At 32.0% G+C, this 16,947-nt stretch overlaps 1 protein-coding gene across 1 annotated transcript in view; it reads left to right on the top strand.

The window, feature by feature from the left end:
• LOC106457813 (semaphorin-5A-like) overlaps positions 1-10,823 on the top strand; it is a 70,664-nt gene extending 59,841 nt beyond the window's left edge. Inside the window, exons 16-19 of the mRNA XM_022383867.1 lie at positions 627-1,001; positions 2,271-2,462; positions 3,918-4,073; positions 4,906-10,823. Of these exons, the coding sequence (XP_022239575.1) occupies positions 627-1,001; positions 2,271-2,462; positions 3,918-4,073; positions 4,906-5,213 (1,031 nt within the window). The 3' untranslated portion in view covers positions 5,214-10,823. The remainder of the gene's footprint in view (positions 1-626; positions 1,002-2,270; positions 2,463-3,917; positions 4,074-4,905) is intronic.
• The last annotated feature ends 6,124 nt before the right edge of the window (positions 10,824-16,947 follow it).

Here is a 16,947-nt window from a genome sequence, read left to right as displayed (position 1 = left end):
CAGAAGGTTTAAGAGGAAAGACCACACATAATGAACTAATTCATCATAATACCTGAAAACTCTGACTTCACTTTTTTGAAAAATGAAATGGTCTTTCCTTTTACTCCCGATCAACAATCAAGTATCTTATCTTGAATTATGAATAACCTTCATTTCGGTTCAATACTGAAATTAGCTTGAATTCTTCATAACCTCTGAATAGTGGGTGACCCAATGGATCACGGGTGGTCTAGTTAGTATTAAAACTTCTGTTTGGTTCCTCTGTTAAGTCAAAATGGATTCATAGAGAGATGTCTTATAGTGATAATCTTAATAAATCTTAACAATTGTAGTAATGACATTCCCCATGGAAAGTTGAAAATGTAATCTATCCCATCTTCCAGATTAGGTATTAAACTGCTCAAAATGCACACTGTAGTTTACTTATGTTTCAATTTAGATATTGGGCACCTGAAACTCTTCAAGACATTGTTATGTACTACACACTATAGTTTACTTGCATTGCAATACAAATATTTGGCACTAGAAACTCTTCTAGATGTTATCATATACTTCACACTAAAAATAAAGAGGTGTTAAAGTTTAAAAAGCTTCTTATGGAATACCTTGGCTTTCTTTCTCATTAGGACCATCACTTCCTCCTGTGGATGGGAAATGGTCAAAATGGTCATCTTGGAGTGAATGTAATGTGAAATGTGGAGGTGGATTTCAGACCCGACAACGAAAATGTAATAACCCTTACCCAAAACATGGGGGACTTGAATGTATTGGCTGTGCCACCCAAAACCAGGAGTGTAAAATGCAAAAATGCACTGAGCTTAGGAAGGCAAGCAAATGGACTCCTTGGCTAAAAGTAAACAGTACTAAAGATGGTTACTTTGAGCAAAGATTCAGATTTATCTGCCGTGCTAGTGTGCCATCTGAAGATTTATTTCGTATTGGCCACATGAAGACAGAAGAACGATTTTGTTTATTTGATACAAAGACATGTTTTGATCCTGGTAAGAATTGCAGTTTCCTAATATTTGTTTAAACATTCTAATCAAAACTACATATCACATAATTATATTTAAAATAAACTATATGACAGTACTTAAAAGGTTTTATATTTTAGATTACATTGTCTTATCATTAGAATTTCTGATTACAACCATGAGTGCAAACTATGAATTTGAAGTCGTTTGTTGCAGCTTCATGTCTGATCATGGGAGTTTTTATAGTGGTAATTTTGATATTCTAAACTTCATTAAAGAGCTGATAGAAGTTGATTAGTTTTGGTGGTTATTTGAAAAGAACACTTATTCATTTATTATTCATAAACTTCTGAGCAATAGCAATTAACATTTGAATGCCAGTATGATCATAATGTAGGACTGTATTGTTAAACAAAGAAAGATAAACTAATATTTTTGGGTGGTTGGATCTAGGCTGGGCAGTAGCATGGTATACATTAAAGGTATGCAAAACCTTAAACAATAACTGGATAAAAGCTATAATTGCCAAGTGAAAAGAGGGTGGTGGGTGAATAATATTTTCTTCAAATGTGCATCATTAATACTGACATTTCAAACCCTCTACCTGGTGCTGCAACATCACAAGAGGAACCATTTGTTGCTAATTCTTACCTGAGTTGTGATTTGAAATCAAAGAAAAGTATCGAAAATTGCATTTCAAGAAATGTTTCATATTATTCTGAGGGAATTTTTCATTCCTATCTCTTTTCTGTGTGCATTAGAACATCTATACAACACCTTATTAAGTCTAATTTTAAACCTGGTTATCACAGTTCAGTTCAGGTTAAATTTAGTTTATTTGACACCAGTCCTCTTAGTTTTGTATTAAAACAAGATGTGATATTTCTACAAGAAATTTAACTATTTGGAGCTTTTTAAGTCTTTTGAATTTTTTATTTCATTAGAATTTTTCAAAATAATTTTGTCCCCCTTCCCTGACTGACTTTCCACATGATAATTAGAGCTATAAACAGAATTTGGGATCAAAAGGTCAAAGGTTGATGTAACCATTACAAAAAATTAAAAACTTTTTTTTTCTTTGCTAAAGAAGACATAGTATACAAACACACCATAGCTATCAACTCACTCAAACTAAACAAAACTAATCATTGAAAGATCAACCATCCTACTGGTACCAATTTGTTTTATTATGGATGAGCATTAGATTAAGTCAGACTCTTTACTTATGTATGAAAATAAGATCTGAAACATAGAAATTCATCTTGTATTACATAAACTTTTCTTGAATTATCATAGCTTATATCAACACTGATGGCAGTTCCGCCGAGTGGTTAGAATGGTCAGCATGGTCAGCTTGCAGTAGTTCCTGTGGTGGGGGAGTCCAAGTACGAGAGCGAAATTGCTCGAATCCTCGCACTAATAAAAATGTTTTAGCTTGTGAAGGTGATGAGCGTATGGAAAGATCATGTAATCTACAAAATTGTAAAGGTAGACATTTTTCTGCTAAAGAAATTATGTATGTTTAGGAAAAAAAATAGGTTAAAAAATTGGAACCATATATATATATATATATATTTATATGTGATATGTCAATCTGTTATGAAAAAATATTTAAGCATAAGTAATAAGTGAAATTCTGATGTGAGAATTACAAGAATTCATCACTGTGCTGTCCACAAAGCTTCATCTAATCATATTCTGCCTTTCATTCAAGATTCAAGCTCACTTTTACTTAGTCAATCTACTAAGTTAAATTCCTTTTCACACAGCCTTTGCTTTATCTTAGAGATAGTTAAATGTATTTAGGTTTTTTCTTGGTTATTAATTTATTGTACAAATACTTAATCTGTGATGCATGTAGAAAATATAATGCTTATTCATTACCACACACAAACCTTTAGCTCTGTTGAGTTTAATATAACTATACCAATTTATTTTCCATGGTTTATTATGTGATATGTCTAATGATGGAAAAAAATACCTGTACTATAAGTGACACTTTAACAAATTATGCTCTTTCTCACTGTGATTTTATTTTAGCATTTTTTTTTTTAAGTACTGGCACAATTAAGGCTTAAGGAAATATTATTCATATGTGGCATTATAGGAAATGTCAGAAATGTCTTAAAGTCCTCCTTGCAATTTAATAGTCATTTTGAGGTCATTGACTTATTAAAAAATTGATGTTAGATGTTGGAGAATGGGGTTGTTGCAAAATTTTTATGTTTTTAATCATTTCGGAAGATCTTTGCCCATGGCTTTAAGTACCTGAGTTATTTTGCTAGTAATTTAATGAATAATTATTGTTTACATTTACTTAATGTTTTTCCTACTATAAAAAGTTGTTTAATATTGTTTGTACCACTGAGTTCAGATAAATCAGTTTGAATATCATGTGTTAATTTTTTTTTCAATTCTTTTAGTTTTTTTATAGATCTAATTTACATTGTAAAATTTGGCATCTATTTGGAACCTTTTAGTTGTTTATAATGAATTTGGCAGACCTTAAACAAACCTAAAACAGGTAAATAAAAAGACACACTTATGCAAATTTAAATTTTTTACTCTAAAAAATTGTAAATGAATTGCTTAACCAACTTGGCACAATTACTTATCCAGCAATATGTTATGGTTATTGGTTTTATAGATAGGAATGAACAGATGTTAGGTATGAAAACATATTGATTGGTTTGACCCAGAATTTTCTGAGTAAAAAGTACTCAAAATTTTAGAAGTTATTTTCAACACATTGTATACTCTAACAGTAAATATTCAAGTGTACTTGTGTAAACAGTAAAGTGGCACTGTATCTTAGTGATCATACTGTCACTGCTGTAAGCTGGTTTGAGTTTTTATTTTTTTGATACAAAGATTGTAATGAATAATAGTAAATTCTTTCAATAAACCCTTTGTTACAAAACTAAAGTTATGTGATAATAACAGAATTTTCAGATGGATGGGAAGAATGGTCTGTTTGGTCACTCTGTGACTCTAAATATGAACAGCACAGACGGAGAAAGTGTGACACAAGTAAACCACACATAGAACAATGTCAAGGCCGGACAAAAGAAACAAGGCTATGCATCTCTGGCCAACCAGGTAGGGGCTACTTTTGTTATAAGATTAATATGTCCACATTCTTTCATTGGAAAACAGTAATTTATAACTAAAAACGAAAGGTTTATAATTTGTACATAAGCCAGAAAATATGTTAAGGGTTGTGGAAGAGTGGAAAAGGTTTTAATCAGTTTCAAGAAAGACAAGAGAACTTGATGATAATTATCTCTCTGATTCTGTATCTGAAGGTTACTGAAGGTTAAACAGCTAAGGTGTCAATAAAGAAAAAAAAACAACACTTAGATGTTAGTTTCTGTTTAGTATACTATTATGTGTAACTATTAAATTGTAATAGCAGTAATGCTATAAAATTTCTGGTTAATGGGCTACGTTTATAGGAAATTACTAATATTAAAATATACAAAGTCGAACTTTCCATGTACATAGTTATTACCGTTGATGCATAAACTCCAATACATGGTACGTCACAAACATTTCATGTATTTCGTAGAAATTGAGGTTCAACTTTGTCTTCCTCCAAGATTTTGCTGAAATAGCACTACTGTGTAATAGTTAGAAAAAAGTTATTTTTGTTTGACATCCATATAGTTTTATGTGTTAAAGTATTCCATGCATTTCACATGTTAGGAGTTCTCTATAAATTTAAGTTAAAATACTTTTTTATTCATGACAGTACCACATGTCCTTTGCTGTTTCTGTGAAACATAGAGGTTTAATTAAAAATTTTCAAGCAACAAATTGTTTGATTTAAAAAAAGTTATATAATTTCAGTGTGCTATAATTTAAAGATCTGATGAAACTTTTAGATACCATTTAATACATATGAGTATTTATTTTTTTCACCAACCTTTAGGACTAGTGAATTCACAGCCATCTCTCAAGGATCATGGGATATCGACAGAAAAACTTGTTGGTTTCTGCATTGGGTCATTTCTTACAGGCATTATTATAGCTTTTATTGTTACTTATATGTTCATGAACAAGAAACATCCCAGCAGAAATAGAAAATATTTACAGAAAAAAGTAAACTCCAATGTTTACATGCCATCAAATGACTGTTTAAACAGCATGGACTCTAGTTGTAGCACACAAGAGAAGACCTGTTTGCGAGACAGTAGCATTAAAAAAAATCCCAGGTCTAAAAATGACTATACATATTGATTACATCTTCTGAAGTGCTTATTGTAAGATTGTCAAATTAGTATCAACAGATCCCATAATACTGTCATCAACCAGTAAAATGAGCTGAAGACTGTGAAAAGGAGAATACAATACAAAACACAAGGAAGCTCAGTGCTGTAGCAGTAGTGGGGGTCTAGTAGAAGGAGACCGATGCTAAAGATTTGCAAAATCTTAAATGAGTAATGGGTAAGGACCACATTCCTCCAATGAAAAGTGAAAAAATTTGGTTAACTTACATGTATCATCAACTACACCACTGATGAACAGTGTATCACTACTCCACTACAAAGTACATTCGTGCATATGCTGAAATGTTCTTTATGATGAGGCAAAAGTTAAAATTTTGTCAGTTAGTTGTATCATAAAGAAAAATGTTCTGTTTGATGTTCTTGTACCTTGGTGAATATGGGGTTTCATATATTTTTACCTATTTATTTCAGATTCGTACAATATAGAAGTTAGATTATCCATATGAGCTTCTAAGATACACACACACACACACACACACACACACTGTTTGATGTTTTCAGGTACATTTAGTTTTGTTTATGAAAAACTTTACAAATAAAATATTTCAGCATATGCATGGATAGAATTTTAAAAAGTGGTTTGAAATTCAAGTCTAATTAGGAAGTTACCATTTTATTTTAACCTCAAACTCTCCATAATAGTTTTAGCTTCACTGCAGTGTATTTCTTTTGCACTTTATTCAGTGCCATAGTAAACTTTCAGTAACTGTAAAGTATGTATGTATATGTATAAATTAATATATCTTTTAAATAGCATTTATTATATATATATATGCTACCTAAAAGATTTGTTAATTCAAAACTAACTTGGCCAAACTAAAGTGATAAAATAATTGCAATTAAGACACTTAATTCTATATTATGCCAGAACAAACACTCATTGGATCAAAAACAAAATCATGTAGTTTTTACACTTGGAGCAACAAAATTTGTCATATATTCTGTAAGTTGGAATGTTTCTTTCAAAGAAAATTTTATATTTTGTTTTTTGTAAATGGGTTTGTGTGTGTGTGTGTTTGTGTGTGTGTGTGTATACATGGTATTGACTACCATGAAAGGTTGTCACTATAAAGTAAGTGATCTATTGCACTAAAAAAAAAGAGATTAGGCCCTGTTAGCTAAACCTTTATTAACATTCATTAGTACATAATCATAACCATAGCTTATCATTGTTGTTTTTGAAACATTTTGTCCAAATATGTGCAACAACAAAAAATAGAGAGACCACGTAGAATAAGAGCAAAGTATAGCTTATGTGATTTATCAGAAAAATGTTTATGTAGTACTTGCTAAATGCATATGTTGATCCTTGTGGTTTGGTCATTGATTCTTCACTTGAATGAAAGAGATGAGACGAGAAAAGTATTGCTGTTATAAGTCATTAGAATGTTTTGAGATGTTCTCTTGTAGTTAATGCATTCCTTCAGGAACCACTCACTGATACACCAGGTGTGGGAAAATAGTGGCATTAAAAGTTCTCAGATTGTTTCTCTCACTTCAGCAAATTTGGGCTTAGGTTTAGTACTTGTATGTTTTTAATATTTTTCATTCTTATGCTTCTTAGGAAATGATATTCAATGTACTATATCTTATTTTACTAAAACTAACTAAAAGATTCAGCAAATGCCATAACTTTTAAAATCTAGAAAATGTGTTCTCGCTTTCTACATACACTTTATACAACTGTCAAAATATTTGATTTTGATTATTTGTGCATTTTGTATCACTAACAAAGATAAGACAAACTGTTATTGTTTAAATTAGTGTTTCTCTTAAAAATAAGATGGAATATATTTTTTTTATTTTCAAATCATGTAAAAAGTTTTTAATTATGATGACTTTGGTATGCTTCAATAGTAGGATTACATTGTTATTGTCAAGGTATACAAACTCTTGTTTACTAATGAAAAAGAAATTCAAACCTAACCCAGCAGCATTCTGGGTTATTTTTATTTTGACACTTGTAATCTGAAATAAAATGTCAGAAATTACATTATGTTGATGTTTTGGGGAAGTGGGATAGCGTTGAAACTCTTAGATTGAAAAAATGTCAAGCTTGTATGAACTCTACCGAGCTTGCTTATGAATATGTTGTGCATATACATACTGTATTATATCTATGGATCAAACCTTGTGGTTGTAGTTACTTGAGGAATTAAAAATGATAAATGTTCTCCTTAGAAGGTGGATTAATGTGAACTAATCCATGTAATGATAATTTGTTATTCAATACAGGTTCTGCATGAAGGAATCATGCAATGTATGTGATCATTTAAAAATGAGCATTTAAGCCAAACTTGATTTCCTCTTTCTTGTTCATCTTTCAGATTAAGTAGATAAGTAAATTAACTTAGTTTGTGTTGGTCTTGTAAGGCTGCTGTGTAATTCTCCTAAGGTCAACTTAGTAAAATACATTAAATTTGAAATTTTTTAATGCTCTACATCACACCTTTTTAATAAATCTATGGAATTATGTAGGACTTGCAATAGAATATTATGTCTTGAAATAATAATATAAGATCAATCCATGGAAATATACAGTAGTTTGAAATATAAGCTAAGGGTTAAGAAAATATTTTGTGTTAATGTTTTTAATAATATACAGCTTATCTTTGTATGTAAAAATTTCATTAATAGTCAGTTCATATAGACAGGCATGTTCAGTAATAAAATTAATTATATTCTTTAAGACTTTTTTTTTCATTGGTTATTAAATCTGTTTAAGTTTTTGTGTTTACTTTGTTGAGAAAAAACTTTTTAAACTGTGTACATTTAATCAAGTTAGTGGGATCTAGTTTATAACCAACTTTACAATCAGACAGTGCTTTCTTTACCATGATTGCATGCATTCTTCATGCCATATGATAGTGGGTGACAACATGACAGTTTTCAAGAATGTGATCATTGTTCTAACACAGGTCCAAGTTTTCATCCAACCTACTAGTCGACTGTACAACATAAAATTAAATTGTGATCTGACATATAGTACTATTGCTTGGTTGTATTAAAATAATTCATCAAACATACGAGCAATAGTATATGTGTATATTTTATCAACTGAATAAAACATAAGTCTTAAATAATATACTTAGTTTCAATGAAAACTGATTTTATCATTTGACAGAAAAATTTCAGTACTCTTCATTCTGGAATGTAGTCTACCAGAGAGAAAACATGCCAATAAAAATTTGCTTTCTCTGTAGCAACCATGTTAAAATATCTTCTAGATCTTCCATTTCAAGAGTTGAAATACTTAGTCTAGGAGAAGATTCTAAAAAAACAACAAACTCATCTTTCAAGATTTGCTCAACCCTTTAAGGAAAAGGTCTGACTTGATTTTCTATTAGAGAAAACATTCTTAAGCATTTTCATGTTGTAAAGTCCAAATGTGGTATCAGTTTTTGTTCTGTAACACTTTGTTTCAGGGTATTTTATACTCTTAGCCAAGATGTGTTGATGCAAAGTCAGAGTTGAACATAAAATCATAACTAAACATTTTATATATTTCAAATTTTCAGCACTAAATTTTCCAAAAATCATTTTTTACTTGTGAAGAATTATAAACATATTTTTGAACCAATCGGAAGCTGTGAATGAACATGATGTATGCAAAATCTATTTCTACCTAGCAGTTTCATTTCCAAACATAGACCTTTTCAGATATAGGTAAACTGTGATGTATAATATATTTCGTCAGTACTTAACTAACTTGTTTTAATATAGAAGGACTTAAATTAAACTACTTTCATTTTACACCACAGTTTATTATGTTCATATGTACAGTCAACAAATTAGCTACCTGGTCAATCTATACAAGTTTTTTATAATTCTAAATAAAAGCAACCAGATGTAAGCAACTCTTTCAGACATGCTGTCTACTTCGACCAGAAAGCTACTATGATCAAAATTTGGATTAACTATACACTAAATATTATTTCAGGATAGCCCACTACATAATATACTACAAGCTGACTCTGAACTAAGTGATCTTTGGATTAAACTCACCAATGTTTAATCCTGGAACTTCCATTCATTCTGCGCTCGGGCTGAATGCTGGCATTAGCTGTAGAGTAGAAGCATCTTGCGACCAACAAGTACTAAATTTTTACATTGTAGCACATGTTATTATAAACTATATACCTTCATGTGTGAAAGCGAACTAATGTGACCATAAAGCAACATGTAAGTATAAATGGCTATAACAAAACTACATTATTAGTAACGTGTTGCACATGTGTTAGACCAGGTTTCACTTGAATAGACTGTCGGGTACAGATTAATTTGAACAACTTGATTACGCAAATATTATTGACCGACTTTGTGTAGTACACATGCATATCTTCAGTGTACTTTGCGAATGGGTTCATTCATACTTTTGATTATAGTAAATAAGAGTACAATATCATTTATTAGACACTTTATATTTACTTGAAGTAATACTTCATGACAAAGCGCATACAGAATTCCAAGCAAAAGGATATAATTAAATTTGTATCTAGTGTGTTGGAAGTTTGCTTTTGTTAGCTGACAGTCCGCATCTTACAATAATTAATTAACTACATACAGATACATAAAAGGTTTAATAAAGTTTATGTAGTTTCAAAGCTTTATGAATGCTTCTTATTGTATGTTACTAATTGATACTGTTACCGATACGTGACCATTAAAATATGTCTTGTTTTTTTGGGTTTTTTTCTGGGAGCTGTATCATTTAAAGGCTCGAATAAAATATGTGCAACGACAATGTGTGTTTACACAACACCTTAACGAATGCTGAACAAATAAAGCTTACTTTCCCTTGGCTACAAGTGTTTTTGTTGATTCGCACGACCGTTGAAACTTGGATCTGTGTTATTGTTAGTTCGCTTAGAAATTTCTAAAGTAAAAATGTGAATATTTTACTTTAAGGTATTAGAACTGCCATGTTACTGGTCGTGGAGAAAATAAACATTTTTTTTCTTCGGTTAAAGTAAGAATTACTAACTTATAATAAGTCCTAAATACTGTATTATGTTAATCCATCTTGTGTGCCAAACTCGGCTCGACCGAGGATTTTATGATTTGTGTTGGATGTATAATACAGAATATTTAAATACATTTTTACGCTTAATTGTACATATTTTTGAAGATTATGTGAATTCGACATTTACTAATTATTAGTAATGCTAAGCGATTTTGTAAGTCCATTAGTAAGTTAGATTTGTTTTCTTTGTTCTAGTGTACTCCTAAAGAAAATAATACATTTGTATATAGTAAAATTTCGGTTTTTTGGTAATAGACAGCAGTTTGTTTTGTACATAAGGCAGTTGATATTGTAAGTCTGTGTATATATGTACGAGTAGAATGCACATTTATCACAACTGTGTAAATTATTATATAACGTTACAAAATGGGTCAGTTAATGAACGAATGAACTATTTTGCTGTTAAACACTTTTTTAGTGCAAGATTTCGGCTGGTTTTGATTTGTATGATTTTGATAAATATGTGTCTCATGTTATTTTGCAATGTTTAATATGTTTGTTTGTACAGTTAAATAAACACTGTTATCTTATATGCTACACGTCTAGTGATTTTTTCGTCCTAGCTAGTACAAACCCATGCCTAATTTAAAAAAAAGTAAAAAGCCTACTAACAAAAGTTAATATTTTTTAACATTTACCCATAATTGTTTATTTGTTTGTAGTTAAACACAAAGCTATACAATGAGCTATCTGTGCTCTGCCCACCACGGGTATCGAAACCAGTTTCTAGCGTTGTAAGTCCACTGTGCCACTGGGGGCCTTGCCCAAAATGGGAAGGATGTGAATGTGTTTTTTTTGTTGTTGTTTTTCTGGCACAATGAAAACCTGATTTTTGTTAGTATTAAATGAAACTTGGATGATTCTGTTAAAAGTGTTGGTTCATGTCTCGTTGTAATCAATGGTGTCTTTCAGTGTTGTGATTTTGTACTGCTAAACTTTACCTTTGGAAATCCTAAAACTTTTGAGGAAAATGTGAAAAAATAAACGCTCATCCTGGCCCTTTTTTGTGTGTGGGCTCACTCTACCTGTGTTAAACCAATCTTCCCCTCCCCAGTGGCTCAGCAGAATGCGTCAGGCTTATAATATTAAAATCCGGAGTTCGACTCCTCGTGGTGGACAAAGATATAGGCTTAACGATCAACAACAGCTACTGTTTTATATATATATACATAATGTTTTCACCCACGTTTCATGAATAATTTATCATGTGTCACACGCATGTCATCACATATTAAACCAAGTTAGTTTTCTTTATTAATGAGACGTTTATACAATAATCCTACACTATTACATCTACCGAAATACTGACTCATTAGCTAAGTACAGAGATTATTGATATATATAACGATACATGTATGTTTCGATAATTTCAATATTTGTTAAGTAGAGAGTAGTTGTATTACTTTTATACATATTTCTGAATAGTAAGCTTAATGAAAAACGTTAACGTATCACGTAATTTGTGGTTATATCACCACAGTGGACCTAGCATGGCATGATGGTTAAGGTGTTCGACTCACAATCTGAGGGTTACGAGTTCGAGTATCCGTGCTTGTCCTATGCAGTTGCCGATTGAGTCAGCCACCCGAGTGTAAAAATTCTTGGTTTGCAAAAATACTGACCGACCCCAAATACGCTAAACTCAATCATTGTAGTTCCCCTCCCCGTTAAGACTTTAATTCCAACTAGTTTGGGCCTTTTGTTGGTAATGTTGTCGAAATGTTTTGTTGGCAATGAACTTGAGAAGAAATGCCAAAAAACGTTAAATATCCTATTTGATAAAATATTTATGTTAAATCTAACATTGTTGCCAGGGCCTTTTTTTTTCTTCTTAATTTTATAGACAGAATATTCTTATAATGTCATGATTTCAGGTGGAATGCTGACCTCTACCTCCCATTATATATAAAAAGAGAAGAAACTGTAAGAACCCGGATCTTGTTATCAATAACCTTTTGGCCAATTTAACTTTTTTTTCACGGCATCACTCATGTTGTGAGGCACCACATGTTCGAATCACGTGAGTTAACGTATGTGTCTGAGTATGAACATAACAGCCATGTGCTTCGGAGCAGGTTCTACGATCATTACTACGTCTACGACTTCTAAGACGTAATGTAGAAACATCCGGGTATTTTAGAATCAGCACTCCCGGAATTTCTAAAGATCCGAGCTAATGAGATTTTTTATTAAATCACTGCGTTGTACTTTATATCTTCTCTCTTTGCAATGACCGTAAATTATATTAGGTCGACGAGGTTAAAGAGCAAAGGGATACAAAAAAGTCGTAAATTTACCACCCGTTTATTATGTGGTAATGACGACGGTGTCCACGCGTCTTCCAGTAAGGTTGTAACAAACAAGGGACAGTCGAAAAATCCTAACTAACCCGGTTTATTGACGATTAGCAGAAACAAAATAAGTTAATAATATATTTTTTATTCGGTATTGCACTTTACACATAAATTATACGTGTGTAGTATTTATTAATCAACCCAATATAATATTAGCCACGATTTAAGTTGTACAAACGAACAGCTCAAGTAACATACAAAACTGAAAATTCATGGTTCGCACCCCGTTAGCTTAAAAACATGCTCCGAGTTTTGGGGTCGTGGGCGCGTTCTAGAGCGACGATCCAAGTCCACTATTTGGTCAGAGTAGCCCAAGAGTTGGCGGTAGGTGCTATTGACTAGCAGATTTCACTCTAGTCTATCAGTTTAAAATTAGGGACATTTAGTGCAGGTAGCCAACATATTACTTCAAACAACAGCGAGATCACTCCTCCTATGGTAAGTCCGTCGAGCTGCACGATGCTAGCAAGCTCAGCGGATAAATACAGTTGGTTAATACCAGTATCCTCTATATCATTTCACTTCCAACAGACACTAGAAAACTGGTCAAAGTTATGTTTAATAATTGCTATATAAACTCAGACCGATTACAGTTCAATCAGAAGATACGCTGCTACTTCCCAAGATCCCGAAATAAAGTTTCTTTAAGAAATAAAGATGTTAACGACGCTGCTTTAACTTTCATAAACTTATAGACAGCAGTGCATATTCTCCATATACCCTGATGTCTCCCGTTACAACATATCTATGCTTGTGTATTCTGCCAGTCTCAGCAGATGTTATAGCGCACAGGTTCTCAAACTTTCCAAGCTCGCGTACCACTTTTTGTTGGAACTGTTTTTTGTTTTCTTTTGATGTGCAAAACCAGGCCTAATTAAAAAAACAACAACTAAAAACCTAGTAGCAAAAATTGATATGCTAAACACTTACCAATTAATGGGAAAGATGTGATCATTTATTTCTGGTACAGTTGAAGAATATATGGTGTGATTTTTCTCAATTTGAAGAGCAGAAAACACTGGCGAGGCTAGAAAGGAAGAGAGTAGTGTGTATATTGTACGCGGGAAACTCAATTGGTTTTACTACAAATTTCGTAATTTTTACATTATTTTCTTTCGCGTACCAGTGATATTAGGTCCGTTTTATAGAGAATTATAAGCAAATTGTTGCACTAGTGTCTGTTAGAACAATGCTGAACAGAGCGTGTAACGAATTGTTGCACTAGTGTCTGTTAGAACAATGCTGAACAGAGCTTGTAACGAATTGTTGCACTGGTGTCTGTTAGAACAATGCTGAACAGAGCTTGTAACGAATTGTTGCACTAGTGTGTTAGAACAATGCTGAACAGAGCGTGTAACGAATTGTTGCACTAGTGTCTGTTAGAACAATGCTGAATAGAGCTTTTAACGAACAAACGTTGATGTATTTAGCCATAAAAAAAGATGAATAATATGTTACCCGTTTTGAAGCGACTAATCTTTGAAAAAAAGAGTATTTGAAGAAATTAAGTATCATCACTAGTGAGAAGAATTATAAGAAAATCCATTATCCGGAATGTTAAATGTTTATCAAATATTGTCAAATTCACATTACAGTCATTAGTAATATCTTCGTGTAATTGTCTGAGACCAAATCATCCATAAGTTTCAAAGCGAAGCAAAACAAGTTATAATTGTCAAACTCCAACAAACATTTCTTTGTAAAAAATAAAATAATTAAATTATATCTGATGTAGACTCAATTTACGGATTACTTGTATTGAAACTAGTAAAATATTATAACGCAGGCTGAAAACTAGCGCCAAACCTGTGAAAAACAGTTTGGTAAATAATGTTGTAACCTCATGCGTTTGAATCTAAGTTTGCATATCAAGTGTCATGCAAGTATACCAAGCAGTTTATATATAATTTAGTTATTTAAGACGGTTCTTTAATCCGGATTAAGCTGTGATTAACCAAGTAAAGCAGCTAGATTACGAAAATATGTGTGAATGATTAAAACATTATTCTGAACAAGCTTCAATTCTTAACTCACAGAGCTGGTAATGAAACAAAACTTACCTTTTATTTAGAAATTTTGCGCAAACTGTATAAGGACTATCTGCACATAGCCTTCCTATAGAATTTCGAACTGTTAGACTAGAGGAAAAATATTTGTCAAAAGCACCCGCCACCAACTTTTGGGCTACTGTGACCGAATAGTGGGACATAATAGTCTCTCTTAAAGCGAATCTAGGGTCCAAAAGTGCAGAGCACGTTTCTATGACAAAAGAGACGCGAACCATGAACTTTGTGATTCACAATATAGACACGCTCAAGTTTAAAATGTAACTTATATAATCATAAATTTGCATATAACTATGCTAACAGTACATATCCTGATTAAAAAATAATTTACATTTACAAGAGCTTTTCGTGTACGGTGTACAGTTATATTTGCTGAATACTTCAACATTTTTTTGTAATTAACACAGTTTAAGAAAGTTACCTTCGAAAAATTGTTGCTGCATCTGTTAAAATTAAAGTTTTAAAAAAATCAAAGAAGGATATTCATGTTCACTGTGGAATAATAAATTGGAATTGATTAAACTGACGTTTATAGTGGAAATATTTAAGTTTACTTTCAGTAGATGAAATAACTATGTAACTTTACTCATAGGTACAATGTAAGGTTAATACTTGTGCATATCGTATATTGACTTATTCAGAAATGACGAATATTATGTTGTCTTCACTCAGCTCCTAGTCTACTAATATACCTTCTTATGTATGATAACATTCAAGGCACAACTCAGACCTGCTGAACTTCAACAGGTAGGATGAAATTAAACTACAATTCTGATGATCTCTGACTATTTTTTCTCAGTTTTGGATTTGAGTTTATCGCCAATAATTAGATGTTTAAGATTTATCACCGTATTTTGCTTTTTTTAGTTTGGTAAAAAATAAAACAAACCTTGACAAATTCATGAATTGGTTTTAGCGATCTAGTACGCAATTTCTTTTTCGTGGCATGATGTTTTCGTCAGGTTTGTGTTTTGATCTACTTATTGTTTGTACAGCCTGCTATCGGTTGATAAGAAAAAGAGTACGTTTTATGCCTTTGCAGTGTCCATTTCCCACTAGCGTCTTTCAACTTCGTTGGTACATGAACTTGAGTAGTGTGATGAATGGTAAATGGGAGTGCATGGCAGAAACTTTAAGCCCTGACCTAACACCTGCAATAGTTAATTTCACATCTGGACTCGCAATCAACAAAGGCTAGAACATCAGGGTAAAAGAACCGAAGGCAGTACCCCGAGGACGCCAAGCAGTCTATCTTGTGAATGACCACATGGAGGCCTATAATGTATCGTTCTAAATTATTACTATTAGCTTATTCGAGATGACATAATAATATGAACTTGTCTATGATATAGTGCTACGACTAAGTCTTTCTACAGTAACATACTTGTTTCTATTAATGAGAGAAAATGGATCCAACAGTAATTTATAAATTCAAATGTTGGCTGTTATTATAAAAGTATTTTTCTTCAAAAATGTGTCATAAAACTCATATTGCTGTTTGGCTTGTTATGAAGTTTCTCATGTACTGTACAAGCAGAACACTTTTAAATCTTTCTTTGGACTTTAAAGCACCACAAGAGTGGGAACTCGCGTATGATAACTAAATTACGAACATAAATACTGACATGCAAAAATACCTGTCACTATAGCCTTTTTCATTTCATTTGTATATTCAGCTTATTGAAATGTTTGTTATCAGGTAAACTAGCCAGATGTAAAAATGATTAAATTAGATGATAATGGTGTTTTGAGAAAGTCCAGGTTAGTAAACTAAAACAATACAAAAACATCTGTAACTCCAGCAACCGTAAAGCTTCATCGGGGACTCGATTTTGTGTTTTACTTATAATTTCTTTTCTGACTGATTATACTTTCTCGAAAACCTTTGTTCAGTATTTCTCTTGATTTCTCTATTTCTAATTTCAAGTACGGGTGTGTAAATATGAAAAAATAACTCCTCCATTTTTGTCTCATTGATTTTCATTTGTAGTTATTAAGGATGAACGGAGATGTATGTCAAAAATTAGAAAGTTTTGAAAGATTAAATGCGAAGCTTACCATGAACTACGATAGTGGTTCAAAATAGGGATCGCAAAAATGGTTTGGTTTGTTTTGAATTTCGCACAAAGCTATACGAGGGCTATCTGCGCTAACCGTCCATAATTTAGCAGTGAAAGACTAGAGGGAAAGCAGCTAGTCATCACCACCCACCGCCAACTCTTTTGCTACTCTTTTACCAAC

This window comes from Limulus polyphemus, unplaced genomic scaffold (genome assembly GCF_000517525.1).
Source record: "Limulus polyphemus unplaced genomic scaffold, Limulus_polyphemus-2.1.2 Scaffold377, whole genome shotgun sequence".
NCBI classification, from domain to species: domain Eukaryota; kingdom Metazoa; phylum Arthropoda; class Merostomata; order Xiphosura; family Limulidae; genus Limulus; species Limulus polyphemus.
This window is presented reverse-complemented; position numbering and strand designations above follow the sequence as displayed.